Here is a 17,129-nt window from a genome sequence, read left to right on the forward strand (position 1 = left end):
CGATCCCATAGCGTGTGTGTGTGTATAAGGGGAGCAAGGTCCGTGTTAACTCTTTTTTTTTTTCTTTTAGAAGAAAAAGGTCCGTGTTACCTGAAACCTGTTAGAATAATCTTGACATGTGGTGCACGCATGCATGTGTGCATGATCCATGTGTTCGTGCATGTGTTAGAGGCCGAGTAATTTAGCCAAGTTTGGTTAGACGTTGGAGTAGCAAAGTGTGCATTATGAAGTTGTTAACAGTCCCAGTCAAGTGGATGTGGAGAGATTCCAGGAGGCGTTGCATGGCTTGGGACGTGGATAAATTGTTAGTGGTTAATGTATGCAGAGAGTGGATAGGAGTGCTGGTCAGTGGAGGTTATGGCCGTGGCTGCCAAACTTTGTACAAATATCACTTCGAGTCAATGAAAAAATGAGAGGGCCGAGATGGCTGAGCAGAAAAAATGTAGCATTCGTGTTTCACCGGGAGATAAGGCAAAGCTAGTTTTCTCCTTGGTGGTGGTGTGCGTGTGTGTTGAGTCTTCTCATTGTATTTGTGTCCTTGAGAGAAAGTGCAAGAGAAATATTAGAAATTGAGAGAAGAGACGATAGCTGTGAGAGGCAACCAAGAGGAAGAAGAAGAGGCATTAGAGATTGAGAGAAGAGACGGTAGCTGTGAGAGGCAGCCAAGGGGAAGAAGAAGAGGCCCTGCGAGGAGGGGGCACCAACAAAACCTGCATTTCTATACCTATTGAATGATGTGCGTCGTGCATATCCTTTCGTGATGCAAAGTCCTATCTGAAAACTTTAGCACAAAACGAACTCACTCAAATTTTATTTCAGGGACCCTTTTCAGCAACGCCACGAGCCGTGACGTTTCTACTAAACATCACAACCCAGGCAAGGTTGACATTTCTGCTTGGCCACGAGTCTACTAAACAGCACTGCGCCTTACGTGTCACGGAGAAAATGCGATGGCGTCATAGCGACACCATGGCGTTTCTGTCCAAAGAAGAAACACCATGTCCCCTTGTGTTTCCAGTAACGCATGCACAAGGTAGGGAAGAAACGCCGCGGTTGTTGATGTTACCAGAAGTGTAAGATCGTTAAATAAAATCTGAAAAAGTTTATTTTTTGCTAAAGTTTTCTGACAAGGTCATAACAGTGTAAAAGTCCTTCATGCGGCAAGCAAAATCACAAGTTTCACATGGACGTGCCATGTGTGTATGGATATTTTCATTACGATATAATTTTAATGTGTGACCTACTAAAAATCAGGCCCGGTCCTGAGATTTTGGGGGCCCGGGGCGAAAACAAAACACGATCCCTTCAATATAAGCACAAAAAAAGTTAATGTATGTCAATAAAAGTAAAATGTTATCAATAAAGATTTAATAAACATATTAAAAAGCAATATCATGTCAAGTAATTTATAAAAGGTAAACGTTTATACACGGCGAGTCCGCCGAACCGTTTCGGCCGGACGCACCGCGTTCGTCCGATCTGGGTGGATCGCGCGCGTCCCCTCCCCCGCGCAGGTCGCCGTCGCCCCCTCCCCCCGCGCAAGCGCCGCCGTCGTGTGCTTCCCCCCGCGCAGGTCGTCGTCGCCCCCTCCCCCCGCGCAGGCGCCGCCGTCGTGTGCTTCCCCTCTGCGCAAGTCGCCGTCGCCCCCTCCCGCGCGCGGGCGCCGCAGCCGCGAGCTTCTCCTCTGTGCATGCCGCCGTCGCCCCCTCCCCCGCAGGCACCTCCGCACGCCCTCGCACCCTTCGCCGGCGCTGCTGCAAAACCACCATCGCCGGTGCTTAGGTCGAGCCACAGGGGAGATGACATGGCTGCCTCCTGCCATGGATTGATCTGTGTGTGCATGTATTAAAAAAAGCTACAAGCGGTGTGCAAAAAGCTTCAAACGGCATAAAAAAAGCTTCAACCGTTGATAAAAGAAGTTACAACCACGTCCATGAGAGTTGCAACCAAACTTCGTCGGAGTTTTGTAGGCGGAGTTGCAACCATGATGAAAAAATGCTGCAACCATTATACAAATTTGATACATCAGTCATTCTTTTTTGTTGCTACAGTATTGTTTTTTTGCTACAACCGTTGACATGGACGAGTTGCAACCATGATGAAAAAATGCTGCAACCATTATACAAATTTGATACATCAGTCATTTTTTGTTGCTGCAACCGTATTGTGTTTTTGCTACAACCGCTGACATGGGCGAGTTGCAACCATGATGGGAAATGCTGCAACCATTATACAATTTTGCTACATGTGTCGTTCTTTTTTGTTGCAACCGTATTGTTTTTTACAAGGAGTTACAACCATGAGCGCACGCTGCTACATCCATGGAGGTTAGCAACGCACAGGAAAGCGACATAGGTGAGGGCGGCGAGGGCGGCGACCGGCGGCGAGGGCGGCGACCGGCGGCGACCGACGGTGGAGGACGGCCAGCGGTGAGGAGGTGAGGCGAGGCGGGCGGAGCGTGCTGGGGCGTCGGCGCGGGCTAGGCGCGTGCAGGGGACGGCGGCGCGTGCGAGGATGGCGGGCGGGTGGGGGCTGGCGCGACCAGATCTGACGGTCAGAGGGCCCTGATCTGACGGCTGTTGCGCGACCGCGCGAGCCCTCGGGCCGGCACGCCGGCGCCTAGCACTGCCCTTTATAAAATATTAAAAAAAATCTAACATCCTGATATGCTAGCATTCATTGTGACCGGTGGGCACAGTGTGGTCTCCTCTCAACGTGGACGTCTTAGCCAGGACGCCCATAAGATCAATCATTTGTCTTATGAAATTAAGCGTTGGTCGTCGAAGGTTGCACATGAAATCAAGCCAAAATACACCCATGATGGTTTATGAAGAACTAAAATTTGGGTATGGTAAATCGGTAGCGAAGATATTTCTGTGACTTATAATGTATATTCAACAATATAAGAATTACATTGTGACTATACGAACATATTATGGTCAAAGTTGAATACATAAAAAAATCTAAATAAAGTTGATGAAAACAATCAACTGTCAATTTATACCATGAAATCATGAACTTTGTATAAAATAATATAAAACATTTACAGGAAAGAAGAGCAACGACAGTGCTCTATTCCTGAGTATTTAATTCTTTCTTCCAAAAAAGGATCACTAATTATATTTAACCAGTTTTTTTAGGACCAACTATACTGAACCACTGGTGTCCCAGCCTGTTGTGACCCACCACCATTTTATTTTCTTTTGGAACGGCCCTTGGGCCCCAGTCTAGCTACTAAAGAAATAATGCTTCAGGCTCGTTCTTCTTCGTGAGACCACCGAACAGGTTCTAGATCGTTAATGGCTACTCGAGGATCCAGTGTGGTTGCCGATCCTTGTAGAGAGCTGCTTACACATGGTTGAGTGGGCCCCCCTTCTTTTCGGGGGCCCGGGGTGGCCGCCCCTCCCCCCCTCCCCCCCCCCCCCCCCCCTCAGGGCCGGCCCTGCTAAAAATATCAGATTATATCAGTATACAGAATTTGCTCTTTCTGTCCATGGTCCCAAATAAATAAACAACTCTGCGAGATTTTGCATTAGAAAGAACCTTTTTCCATTTCTCATTTTGGAAAGAAGTTTGAAACCCTTACCTCTACATCATTGCGATTTACACAACCATGCATTAGCAAAATAGACATGCGGTTAGGTACACACCAAATAGGACAGGAGCTTTGCAACTTGTATTGTGAAGATTGATCATATTGCCATGTAGCACAGAATATATGTTCCTTTATACATGAACACTAAAGATTAATTCAAAACACGGGTAGATGTGGGGCGAAAATGTCATTTGGAGGCCGAGCACCATGCACGCCGTTATCTGGCCCGTTGGTGTTCCTGTGAATCAGCTGCAGCGCCCAAACACAAAAGCAACAACCACTCACATGCGGGGAACGTTGTATGGGGAAAAATACTACGCTTCGCCAAGATTAATATAGAAGATGACCATCTATGAGGAAAGATTATATCTACACAACCTTGTAGATCGCAAAGGGCAAGCGTTACAGAACGCGGTTGATGTAGTGGAACGTCTTCACGATCCAATTACGATCTGCCCCGCGAACTCCCGATCAAGCGCCGAACGGACGGCACCTCCTCGTTCAGCACACGTACAGCTCGATAACGCCTTTACCTCCTCGATCCAGCGAGCGATGGTGAAGTGCATGTTGAGTACTCCAGCAGCACGATGGCGTGGTGACGGTGGTGATGGTGCAATTTCAGCAGGGCTTCGCCAAGCGCTGCCGCAATCGCTATGGTGGAGAATTACTAAGAGAGAGAGAGAGAGGTAGGGCGCCCCCAAGCAATATTGTGTTGGCTGCCTCCCTCTCCCTCTCTATTTATAGGAGAAAGGGGTGGGTAGGGATCAGCCTTGGCCCCTCCTCCAATGAGGGTGGATCGGCCGAACTGGAGAGGAGTCCTCCTCCCACAAGGGAGGTGGACACCCTAGGGAGGACTCCTCTTCCACCAAGGCACCTCCTCCCACCTACCCTTGGGCGCATGGGCCTCTTGGAGTCGGCTGCCCAAGCCCACCAGGGGCTGGTGCGCCACCTCTTAGGCCCATGTGGCACCCGGGGTCGGTGGGCCCTCCCGGTGGGTCCCTAGAACCCTTTCGACACTCCCGGTACAATACCGAAAAATTCCGAAACTATTAAGGAACCCGAATACCACTTTCCTATATATAAATCTTTACCTATGGACCATTCCGGAGCTCCTCGTGACGTCCGGGATCTCATCTGGGACTCCGGACAACCTTCGGATACCAACACTATAACTCAACTACATCTATATCGTCACCGAATGTTAAGTGTGCAGACCCTACGGGTTCGAGAACTATGCAGACATGACCGAGACACCTCTATGGTCAACAACCAATAGCGGGACCTGGATTCCCATATCGATTCCCAGATATTCTACGAATATCTTTATCTCTCGAACCTCGATGTCAAGGATTCAGTTAATCGCGTACGTAGTTTCCTTTGTTCATCGGTATGTTACTTGCCCGAGATTCAATCGTCAATATCTCCATACCTAGTTCAATATTGTTACCGGCAAGCCTCTTTACTTATTTCGTAATACAAGATCGCGTGGCTAACTCTTTAGTCACATTGCTTGCAAGCTCATTGTGATGTTGTATTACAGAGTGGGCCCTGAGATACCTCTCCGTCACACGGAGTAACAAACCCGAGTCTTGATCCACGCTAACTCAACAGACACCCTCGGAGATACCTGTAGAGCACCTTTATAGTCACCCAGTTACGTTGCGACGTTTGATACACACAAGGTACTCCTCCGGTGTCAGTGAATTGCATGATCTTATGGTCATAGGAACATATACATGACATGCAGAAAACAATAGTTGCGTTCATAGTTTGGAACTTGTCCATCACATCATTCTTCTAATGATGTGATCCTGTTATCAAATGGCAACTCATGTCTATGGTGAGGAAACCTTGACCATCGTTGATCAACGAGCTAGTCCATTGGTGGCTCACTAGGAACACAGTGTTGTCTATGTACCCACAGATGTATTTGAGTTTCCAATCAATACAATTCTAGCATGGATAATAAACGATTATCATGAACAAGGCAATACAATAATAACTACTTTATTATTGCCTCTAGGGATGCCCAAAAGCTTTTGTAGCTAGGTGGCAGTGATTGAAGAACTCTATCAGTGATCATCTCTGGTGGGAGAACAATTCCCAACTCAGCCAGACGGTTGGAATACCCACACATTTTGAGTATGTGCTCACTGACAGACCTGTTCTCCTCCATCTTGCAAGCAAAGAACTTATCGGAGGTCTCATACATGTCGATCAGGGCATTCTTTCAAAAAAAACTTCAACTCTTGGAACATCGCATATGTTCCATGATGTTCAAAACGTATTTCAAGTCCCGGTTCTAAGCCATACAAGATTGCACACTGAACTATTGAGTAGTCATCAGAACGCGCATGCCAGACGCTCATAACGTCTTCATACGACTCTGGAGGGGGTGCCGCACCAAGCGGTGCATCAAGGACATAAGCCTTTTGGGAAACTGTGAGGACAATCCTCAGATTACGGACCTAGTCTACAAAGTTACTTCCATCATCTTTCAGCTTGGCTTTCTCTAGGAACGCATTAAGATTCAGGGGTGCTACTACACGAGACTTTGATCTACAACATAGATATGCAAAGATTACTTAGACTATTGTTCAAGATAATGAGTTTAGTTAATCATATCACTAAAAACTCCCACTCAAATTGACATCCCTCTAGTCATTCGAGTGTTACATGATCCAAATTCCCCAACCCAAGTCCGATCATAACGTGAGATGAGGTGGTTTCCATGGTGAACATCTTCATGTTGATCATATCTACTATATGACTCGTGTTCGACCTTTCGGTCTCTTGTGTTCCGAGGTCATGTGTGTACATGCTAGGCTCGTCAAGTTTAACCCGAGTGTTCCGCACATGCAAAACTGGATTGCACCCGTTGTATGCGAACGTAGAGTCTACCACACCCGATCATCACGTGTTGCTTCGAAATGACTAACTTTCGCAACGGTGTACGCTCGAGGAGAGCACAATTTTATCTTGAAATTTTAGTGAGGGATCACCTTATAATGCTACCGATGTCCGAAGCAAAACAAGGTGCATAAAAGGATTAACATCACATGCAAATCATAAGTGACATGATATGGCCATGAACTTGTGCTTTTGATCTCCATCTCGAAAGCACGGGCATGATCTCCATCGTCAACGGCATGACACCATGATCTCCATCATCGTGTTGCCGTCAGGGTTATCGCACCAACCATGCTTCTACTACTTTAGCTACCGTTTAGCAATAAACTAAAGCATTACATAGAGCTTAATGATTGATATGCAGGTCATACAATAATTAAAGACAACCCTATAACTCCTGTCGGTTGCCGTGTGCATTAACATGCAAGGCGATATTAATTATTACAACATGATCATTTCATACATCAAATATATATCATCATGTATTTGTTCATATCATATCACAACATACCCTTCAAAACAAGTTAGACGTCCTTTAATTTGTTGTTGCGTGTTTTATGTGGTTGCTACGGGTATCTAGCAAGAATGCTTCTTACCTACGCAAAACCACAATGGTGATACGCAAGTTGTTATTTAACGTTCTACAAGGACCGCCTTTGTCGAATCTATTGGAAATATGCCCTAGAGGCAATAATAAAATGGTTATTATCATATTTCCTTGTTCATGATAATCGTCTATTGTTCATGCTATAATTGTACTAACAGGAAACAGTAATACATGTGTGAATAAATAGATCACAATGTGTCCCTAGCAAGCCTCTAGTTGGCTAGCTCGTTAGTCAATTGATGATCATGGTTTCCTGGTCATGGGCATTAGATGTCATTGATAACGGGATCACATCATTGGGAGAATGATGTGATGGACAAGACCCAATCCTAAGCATAGCACTAGATCGTATTGTTCGTATGCTAAAGCTTTTCTAATGTCAAGTGTCTTTTCCTTCGACCGTGAGATTGTGCAACTTCCGGATACCGTAGGAGTGCTTTGGGTGTATCAAACGTCACAACGTAACTGGGTGACTATAAAGGTGCACTACGGGTACCTCCGAAAGTATCTGTTGGGTTTGTCACTCCGTGTAACGGAGAGGTATCTCTGGGCCCACTCGATAGAACATCATCATGAGCTCAATGTGACTAAGGAGTTAGTCACACGATGACGTGCTACGGAACGAGTAAAGAGACTTACCGGTAACGAGATTGAACAAGGTATAGGTATACCGACAATCGAATCTCGGGCAAGTTCTATACCGACAGACAAAGGGAATTGTATACGGGATTGATTGAATCCTTGACATCGTGGTTCATCCAATGAGATCATCGTGGAGCAAGTGGGAGCCACCATGGGTATCCAGAACCCGCTGATGGTTATTGGCTGGAGAGGTGTCTCGGTCCTGTCTGCGTGTCTCCCGAACCCGTAGGGTCTACACACTTAAGGTTCGATGACGCTAGGGTTATAGGGAATTGTTATACGAGGTTACCGAAAGTTGTTCGGGGTCCCAGATGAGATCCCGGATGTCACGAGGAGCTCCGGAATAGTCCGGAGGTAAAGATTGATATATAGGACGGATGGTTTCGGACACCGGAAGTGTTTCGGGCATCACCGGTAACGTACCGGGACCACCGGGACCACCGGAGGTGGCCCCAGGGGTCCACCGAAGGGGTGCAACGACCCCGGGAGGTTAGATGGGCCAAGTGGGGGAGGGAACCAGCCCACTAGGTGGGCTAGTGCGCCCCCCCCACTCAACCCAAGGCGCATGGGAGAGGAAAGGGGGGCAAACCCTAAGCCAGGTGGGCCTAAGGCCCACTAGGGGTGCGCCACACCCCTCCTCCCCTCCTGGTCGCCACCTCCTGGCGCAGATGGGGGCTGCCGCACCCCTTGGGGGTGGGAACCCTAAGGGCTGCACCCCCTCCCTCTCCCCTATATACAGTTGAGGTTTGGGGCTGTTTTGAGATAGACTTTTCCCTCTCCCTCGGCGCAGCCCTGCCCTTCTTTCTCCTCCTCTCTACCGGTGCTTGGCGAAGCCCTGCCAGGAGACCTCGTCTCTCCATCGACACCATGCTGTCATGCTGCTGGAGTTCTTCCCCAACCTCTCCCTCCTCCTTGGTGGATCAAGGTGCGGGAGACGTCACCGGGCTGCACGTGTGTTGAACGCGGAGGTGCCGTAGTTCGGCACTAGATCGGAATCACACCACGATCTGAATCGCCGCGAGTAAGACTCCATCAACTGCGTTCTAGTAAGGCTTCCTGTCGTGGTTTTGTCACGGCAGATGTCCTCGTGGAAGGACTTAGTACGGGAACCATCGCACCTTGGTGGCGACTCAAAGGAGTTAAACGGGAGGAACACGGCGGGTTACCCAGGTTCGGCCCCTCGAGAGGAGGTAATAGCCTACGTCCTGCTTTGTGTGTATTGATGTGGATTCAATTACAAGGGAGGCGTAACTCGCCTAACCTAGCACTCGATGATTTTCTAACTCCCCCTCCTCCTTCCGACTCGCCTTTATATATAGGTCGAGGCTTTAGGGTTTACAAGAGTCCCTTCCTCCTTACAAATCATGACCACCGCGGTCTCTAAGTCGCCATCTTGCAAAACCCAAAGACCTTCCATAAATCATAACCGTCCCGCGGCCTTGAACCGCCCAGGCTGAGGCCCAAATAGCCCAAAGGATGAATCACCTTACTAGTAACCCGGCCCATATTGGGCGGGTCACTTAATAAGCAATATCCCCAACACTTCCGCTTAGCGATCTTCAAAGGTATGAAGATGCACTCACCCCTCTCTCGTTGCTGGTCTCTCCATAGGAAGATCTGAATATGCGTAGGAAAAATTTTGAATTTATTCTACGTTACCCAACAGAATCCGATTCAACTAAGGTGGGAGAGACAGACACCCGCCAGCCATCTTATGCAACAAAGTTACATGTGAGTCGATGGAACCGGTCTCTCGTACAGGAACGAGTAAAGTTGGTCCGGGCCGCTTCATCCCACAATACCGCCGAATCAAGAAAAGACTAAGGAGGGCAGCAATCTGAATATCAACGCCCACAAACTCCTTTGTGTTCTGCTCGTGATGTCATCTACTCATAGACCTAGCTCATGATTCCACTGTTGGGGAACGTTGCATGGGAAACAAAAAAATGATCAATCTAGGAGATGACCATCTAGGAGAGGAGAGATTGCATATACACAGCCTTGTAGATCGCTAGGCGGAAGCATTAAAGAACGCGGTTGATGTAGTGTAATGTATTCGCGATCCAATCATGAACCGTCCCACAAACTCCCGGTCAAGCGTCAAACGGACGGCACCTCCGCGTTCAACACACATATAGTTCAATGATGCCTTCACCTCCTCGATCCAGCGAGCGATGGTGAAGTAGAGGTTGAGTACTCCGACAACACAACGGCGTGGTGGTGGCGGTGGTGGTGCAATTTCAGCAGGGCTTCGCTAAGCGCTACCACGATCGCTATGGTGGAGAATTACTACGAGAGAGAGAGAGGTAGGGCGCTACCAAGCAATTGTGTGTTGGCTGCCTCCCTCTCCTCTATATTTATAGGAGGAAGGAGTGGGTAGGGCTTATCCTTGGCCACTCCTCCAAGGAGGGTGTGTTGGCCGAAGTGGGGAGGAGTCCTCCCACAAGGGATGTGGACACCCTAGGGAGGACTCATCCTCCACCAAGGCACCTCTTGGGGTCGGCTTCCCAATCCCACTAGGGGTTGGTGTGCCAGCTCTTAGGCCCATATAGCCCCCATGGGTGGGTGGGGCCCTCCTGGTGGACCCCCAGAACCCTTTCGACACTCCCGGTACAATACCGGAAAAGACCGAAACTATTCCGGAACACGAATACCACTTTCATATATATAAATCTTTACCTATGGACCATTTCGGAGATCCTCGTGACGTCTGGGGCCTCATCTGGGACTCCAAACAACCTTTGGTACCAAAACTATAGCTCAACTACATCTATATTGTCACTGAACGTTAAGTGTGTAGACCGTGCGGGTTCGAGAACTATGCAGACATGACCAAAACACCTCTACGGTAAATAACCAATAGCGGGACCGTGATGTCCATATTGATTCCCACATATTCTACGAAGATCTTTATCAGTCGAACCACGATGTCAAGGATTAATTAATCCCATACGTAGTTCCCTTTGTTAATCGTTATGTTACTTGCCCGAGATTCGATTGTTGGTATCTCCATGCCTAGTTCAATCTCGTTATCGACAAGTCTCTTTACTCGTTCTGTAATACAAGATCACGTGGCTAACTCTTTAGTCACATTGCTTTCAAGCTCATTGTGATGTTGTATTACCGAGTGGGCCCTGAGATACCTCTCCATCACACGGAGTAACAAATCCAGTCTAGATCCACGCCAACTCAACAGACACCCTGTGAGATACCTGTAGAGCACCTTTATAGTCACTCAGTTACATTGCGACGTTTGATACACACAAGGTACTCCTCCGGTGTGAGTGAATTGCATGATGTCATGATGGTAGGAACATATACTTGACATGCATAAAATAATAGCAATAAACTCACACAATCATACGCTACGTTCATAGTTTGGGTCTTGTCCATCACATCATTCTTCTAATGATGCCATCTCGTCATCAAATGACAACTCATGTCTATGGCCAGGAAACATTGACCATCTTTGATCAACGAGCTAGTCCATTAGAGGCTCACTAGGACACAATGTTGTCTATGTACCCACGCATGTATTTGAGTTTCCAGTCAATACAATTCTAGCATGGATAATAAACGGTTATCATGAACAAGTAAATATAATTATAACTACTTTATTATTGCCTCTAGGGCATATTTACAACATCAGATATGTTCTTAGGTGAGCAAAAAGGAAAAATCACCAACCCAAACCACTGCCATCCAAATCCAGAACAACCCCGCTAGTGTAAGGAGCACACACCAAATCAAATCCAATGGAACATTACCATGCATCGAGAGCAGTCGTTGAAGAAGAACTCCAGGACATCCATGGCGAAAGCACCTGTGTTTCTGGTGTGCTATAGGTAGGGGTCGACGGGCGGAACACAGATACCTGCGTCTGCATGCGGGCCCATCCAATTCATTTATTGATGTACGAGATCATATTCAAAATAGCCCACGCCGAACATCATGTTCATCCAAGCACCGACCTAAATGGGGGCCCACGTACAAATCAAGAACTACGCGGGCGTCGCGTGCATTCGTTTTGTGTCCTCGTCGAGACAAACATGACCCAAATTTGGGCATGAAATGGGTCGCGCAACGGACATAAAGTGGGCGCGTGTCCGTTTGGCTAGGTGCGTGTCCGTTTGGGTAGGCGTGTTGGACCGACTTTTGTGTCCATTTTGACACAAACAGACACGCGCGGGTGAAATGGTCGGCACGATGGAGTTGTTCTTACTACTCTCCTAGTGTCAAAAAATGAGAAGTCGGTGGTTTTGAAGGTGCCCACATGGTGTCCGAGCGAGGCACGTGTCGGCGGCGCTATTGGGGCGATAACCATCGGTTCAGAAGCCGGGGAGGGACAGAAAGCCCTCCATGCGTTGTCGTGGCTCTGCTCGTGTTCGGTATGATTGTGGTCGCTAGTGATCATGAAGTACCACCCAATGCCGTCATCATGACCTACTAAAGAGTGATGGCCCATGGGGCCTCCTCCGCACCCGAGGTCGGTGCTGGAGTTGAGGTCGGCTCGCGTCTTTGACCTCCGCAACTCGGGCTGGGAGTTCTTCCTGGGCTTTGGTGCGTGCAATGGACATAACCTCGTTCTCACTACCCTCCATGTCAAAGAACGAGATGAGGTCTATGGTGTCAACGTTGTAGTGGAGACGTATCCGTCGATTACATAGTCTTCTCGGTGATGACCGCAAGTATTGGGAATCAATCGTAGTCCTTTCAATAAGTAAGAGTGTTAAATCCAATGTGGAGCAGAAGGAATTGATAAATGGTTTTCAGCAAGGTATTCTTTTAAAGTGTTGTAAGATAGTTTTGATAGATAGTTTGATAGCAAGATAATCGATAGCAAGTAACAAGGTACATCAAGATGGTCAAATCTTTATTGTTGCTAAAGTTTTCTCTAGATACTTTCACCATGATCTATGGAGTCGCGTTCATTGCTTTAATAAGTTCTTATATGGGTGAACTGAAACCAAGGTGTTATTCTTACTTAAACAAAGACCTATTATGATTAAGCCCTCCATGCAAGCGTCCGTAAATAGAAGAGCAATAATTAAATTAAATCTAACCATAGCATTAAATTAAACTATAGCAGCCCCTTATGAAACAATTCATAAACTGGATTTAGGTTTCAGTCCCTCCTGCAACCCAACATTTACAAACTAATTCCACAATGTTTCCCTCTAAATCCAAAGATGATAAAGTATTATGTACTCAACATTCACACGACGCGAGTAACAAGAACAACATAACATATCATTAAAACATTGAACGGAAATCAACTATACATGATTACCTTTTCCAAATCCGATGACCTTTTTTCAATTGGATAAACAATTTCGATGAACCTTTTTCAAATTTTACGAGCTTTTTTATTCAAAATCACTGAACTTTTACAAAAAATGGTAAACTATTTTAAAAACTAATTATCATTTTTCAATCCGATGATCCTTTTTAAAATTTTGATAAAGTTTTTTTAAATTTGATGTACTTATTTCTGTAATCAATAACAAATTCATATTCAATGAGATTTAAGAAAACGATGAACTTTTCCAAATTTATGAACATTTTTAAAAATTAAGAAACTTTACATCCAAACTTGATAAACTTTTTCGGTTTTTCCATGAAACTATTTTCAAAATTAATGAATTTTTTAAGTTTGTGAAATTTTCTTAAGCTATCCACGTTCAAGAGCCATGACTTGGATTCGAGATCTTATAGGTTTTAACTATAGCCTACCCCAACTTTTTTGGGACTGAAAGGCTTGGTTGTTGTTGTTGTGAAATTTTTTTACAAATTTATGATTTTTTAAAAAATCAATATACACCTTCAAATTAATGAATTTTTTCAAATAATTCAAAAATCAAAGTGTTGTAGATGGTATTGTGCAATAAATATCACGGCCACATTTGTTCTTATATTCTTGAGCTCAACTTTTTGAGCGATTTTTTTTGCGCTGCAGTGAGCGCCAGTTGGTCTCCACGGTGCTAAAGTTGGTCTCCAAGGTGCGTAATAGGAGCTCCCTTTGGAGAGCCTAATTTTTAACTCTTAAAAAAAATTGAGAATCCAACCCTCAAACCAACCCGAGGAAGGCCGGCCTCCTCGAGCTGTCCTCGCCACCACGCAAAAGGCGAGGCAGCCGCACCACCCCGAGCTCTTCTGTTTTTGTCCTTGTTTTTGTTGTAGGGTTTGAGGCTTCTAGTCTTTACCCCTGTTGTTCAATTCTTAAAAGTATAAAAAAAATGCAAATTCTCAACCCTTAAAACTGGTTTGAGTGCACTACTAATGATGCTCTTAGTCATCAAACTGCAGTGAGAAACTGAAGTGTTCAAACACACAGTGCAAAATATCTATTTCACGCTGTTGTTGTATATAACATCATTGCGTTCGAAGTTGTAACCTCTGTCACACCAGATATTTCAATCCACTCTATCAAATTTAGTTGCGCCGTCAACATTGGATCCATCGCCAGGCATGTTCACATAAAAATGATTGTATGAACCTTGCCTGACTAGGGATGAAATTTCAAGTGCCTTGCTCCGAGTTTACCTATTTCAGCTTAAAACACGTCAATCACTTGTTCTTCTCCCTTTGGCATGCCTAAGCAAACAAAACATAGCGGCAGATAACAAGACGTCATATCAACCGGTGAAATATGCATCTTCAAGGAACCCCCTTCTCCAGTTCCAGGACATCCCTGATCTATCTCCAGTACAAATTGCAGCCAACCCATGTGATTGCCCCAAAAAAACACCCACCCTCCTCTAGGACAGTTTCTGTTACCAGCTACAAAGGGCTTGCGGCAGATAGGTCGCACCCCTACTCTTCCTTGATGGCGCCCTTGTCGCTAACGTAGATACCATCCAAAAACTTCCTGATGTCCTTGTTCTTCACGTGGCATTTCTGGTTCAAGAAAAAACACGAAACATCAATGGTCAGCATAGAGAAGATCATCACTGCAATATCAAGATACAACACATGCTGCAAGTGCAACATGGTACCGAGTAATCGTTCACTCAATCAGATAATACATGCACATGATTCACTTGTATACTAATGGGTGTTCCAGTGAATCAAATCGCTGTGAACAAACAAGGGCAAATGTGACAAGTGCAGAATACCAAACCTTGATATACACTGTATCTAAAGTGGAAACATTATAAGATGATATACAGAACACAAAACCTATGACGCAAGTTTACAGTATGAGAAGCACAAAGGCAATGACCCTAACCTGGTTGATCAAGGCAGCAGAGCGAGAGACGAGCTCAATGTCGTTGCCATCAAGGACAATCTCATCCTTGACCTTCTCAGACCGCAGGATCGTCACACCGTCAAGCATGTCGACTTTCCTTACCTTTTAAAAGGAAAGTAAGAACATCAGTATATTTCATACATGACTTGAACAGTGCACGTATATAGGGGCGTCACACGAGATAAAAGCCAAACAGGACATCACAAACGTTCAATGTCAAAAGTGGCATAGAACACTCAAGTTTTGTTTTAGGTAGCACTATGGGCCAATTACCCTGCAAACACTAGAGTACATAATGCTAGTGACCTCTGTTCTGGGAACATTGGCATTGGGGGATCAAAGCTGCACTATTGACATCAATGATCCCAACCAAAGGTGAAGAGATTTCATTCATTCATATGCATGATTCTATAACAGAGGCAGAAAGAAATGTAAAAAGCCATAGGCACAACATATATACTTGAATGGTAATTGAACGAAGATTTTACTGCCTTTAAATTAGTCCAGTCGATTCTGTTGAATGAAATACTACACTATCAGACAAATAGTTTACAGAGCTGCACTATCCACAAGTTTTCCGCTGCGACTAAAGGAAAAGAACACATTTTCTATGCATAGAACAGCTCATAGCATCATAAAACCACTGAATCTCGATCTGAAATGGTCGGTAAGGGAAAAAAGAAAGCACCTTTTTTTCTCCGAGGAAGTTCCTGATCTCGATGCCGCGGTTGGCTGCGGTGATGGATGCGTTGATGGGGAAGTGGGCGTAGACGAAGCGCATCTTGTAGCGGAAGCCCTTGGTGACGCCGGTGATGAGGTTCTGGACGTGGGAGATGGCGGTGCGGATGGCGGCCATGGTGCGGCGGGTGCCGAACCAGGCGTCAACCTTGAGCTTCCGGCCGCCATCCTGCAGCTGGAAGTCGAGGTTGAGGTGCTTGAAGTTGCGGGTCAGGGTGCCCCGGGGACCCGTCACCGAGATCATCTTCGCAGACACCTTCACCGTCACCTCCTCCGGGATATCCATCGTCTCCGACGCAAGGATCGTCTTCATCCTCGCCTGACGCTGCTTCTTCCTCCTCGGCGGCGGTGGGGGTGGAGTGGTGGTGCGGCGGCGGCGCGTCTGGCGAGGTGAGATCTTATATAACGGGCGTCGCTAGGGTTTGGTCTGGAAGGAGAGCGAATGGATGCTCCTGGGCTTGAAATGGGCCCATTTTGGCCCAAACGTTCTCTTTATTTTCTTTTCTTTGCATCATCATTTACTTCAGCTTTTCTTCCGTAAACCCCTCAAAAAAAAAACTTCCGTATTTTAAAAAATAGTGTGAATCCTATTCCGTGCTTCAAGAGTCAAATACTTCAATAACGATTCATAGTGCATACCTCTCCTAACACAAGTGAGTTCAAGTTGGTCAGCCATACCGTCATCTTCTACTACCGAGCTCAAATTAGCCCGAGATGAACAGTAAAATAAATAAATGATTTGTAAAATGCTGATCTTTTTTGAAAACTTTGATAAATGTTTTATATGCTTGAAAATTTTCGTCATGAAAATCATGGCGAAAAAAACAAGATCAGCACTCCAAAATGCTTTTTAAAATAGCAATTTTGGAAAGTCAAACTTGTCTTTTTCACGACTTACATGAATGTTCTTTCTCGATAAAAAATTTCAAGCACACAGAACATTTTTCAAAAAATACCACAAACATAATTCCGATTTTTTAACCTTTTTCGATTTTACCGTTCATCGAGGGACATTTGAGCTCGGGAGCGATGGTCCATTCCGGCCATACCAGCATCCTCTGTTGCATAGGTTGTGAGTAAGGTTCCCACCGGTTTTTGGCTATTCACTATGTTTTTTGTACGAGTTTTTCTAGATTTTTTGTTTTGTGTTTTATTTATTATTATTTTCATGAATGTTTTTAGATTCGTAATCTTTTTTCAGACACATGACTTCAAAAAAAAAGCTCTGAACTTTGTTCAAATTCGTGAACTTCTTTTCAAACTTATGAATGCTAGAACTCATGTATACCAAAGATCCACTCAAGGCCAAGGGCATTCTCAAGAACTATGAATATGTTGATGCTTTTGAAACTGATTGCAAGCACAAGGACAGAGTGACGGAGCCAGGA

At 45.6% G+C, this 17,129-nt stretch overlaps 1 protein-coding gene across 1 annotated transcript; it reads right to left on the reverse strand.

Annotated features, from left to right (window-relative positions):
• Window positions 1-14,165: 14,165 nt before the first annotated feature.
• LOC123442370 (60S ribosomal protein L9) lies at window positions 14,166-16,117 on the reverse strand. Its single transcript, XM_045118387.1, has 3 exons — window positions 15,692-16,117; window positions 14,983-15,105; window positions 14,166-14,651 (listed from the first exon to the last, which is right to left on the reverse strand). The coding sequence occupies exons 1-3, from the start codon at window positions 16,052-16,054 to the stop codon at window positions 14,568-14,570; spliced, it is 570 nt and encodes a 189-aa protein (XP_044974322.1). The 5' UTR covers window positions 16,055-16,117; the 3' UTR covers window positions 14,166-14,567.
• Between the last annotated feature and the right edge of the window lie 1,012 nt (window positions 16,118-17,129).

Source organism: Hordeum vulgare, chromosome 3H (genome assembly GCF_904849725.1).
Source record: "Hordeum vulgare subsp. vulgare chromosome 3H, MorexV3_pseudomolecules_assembly, whole genome shotgun sequence".
In the NCBI taxonomy this organism is placed as follows: domain Eukaryota; kingdom Viridiplantae; phylum Streptophyta; class Magnoliopsida; order Poales; family Poaceae; genus Hordeum; species Hordeum vulgare.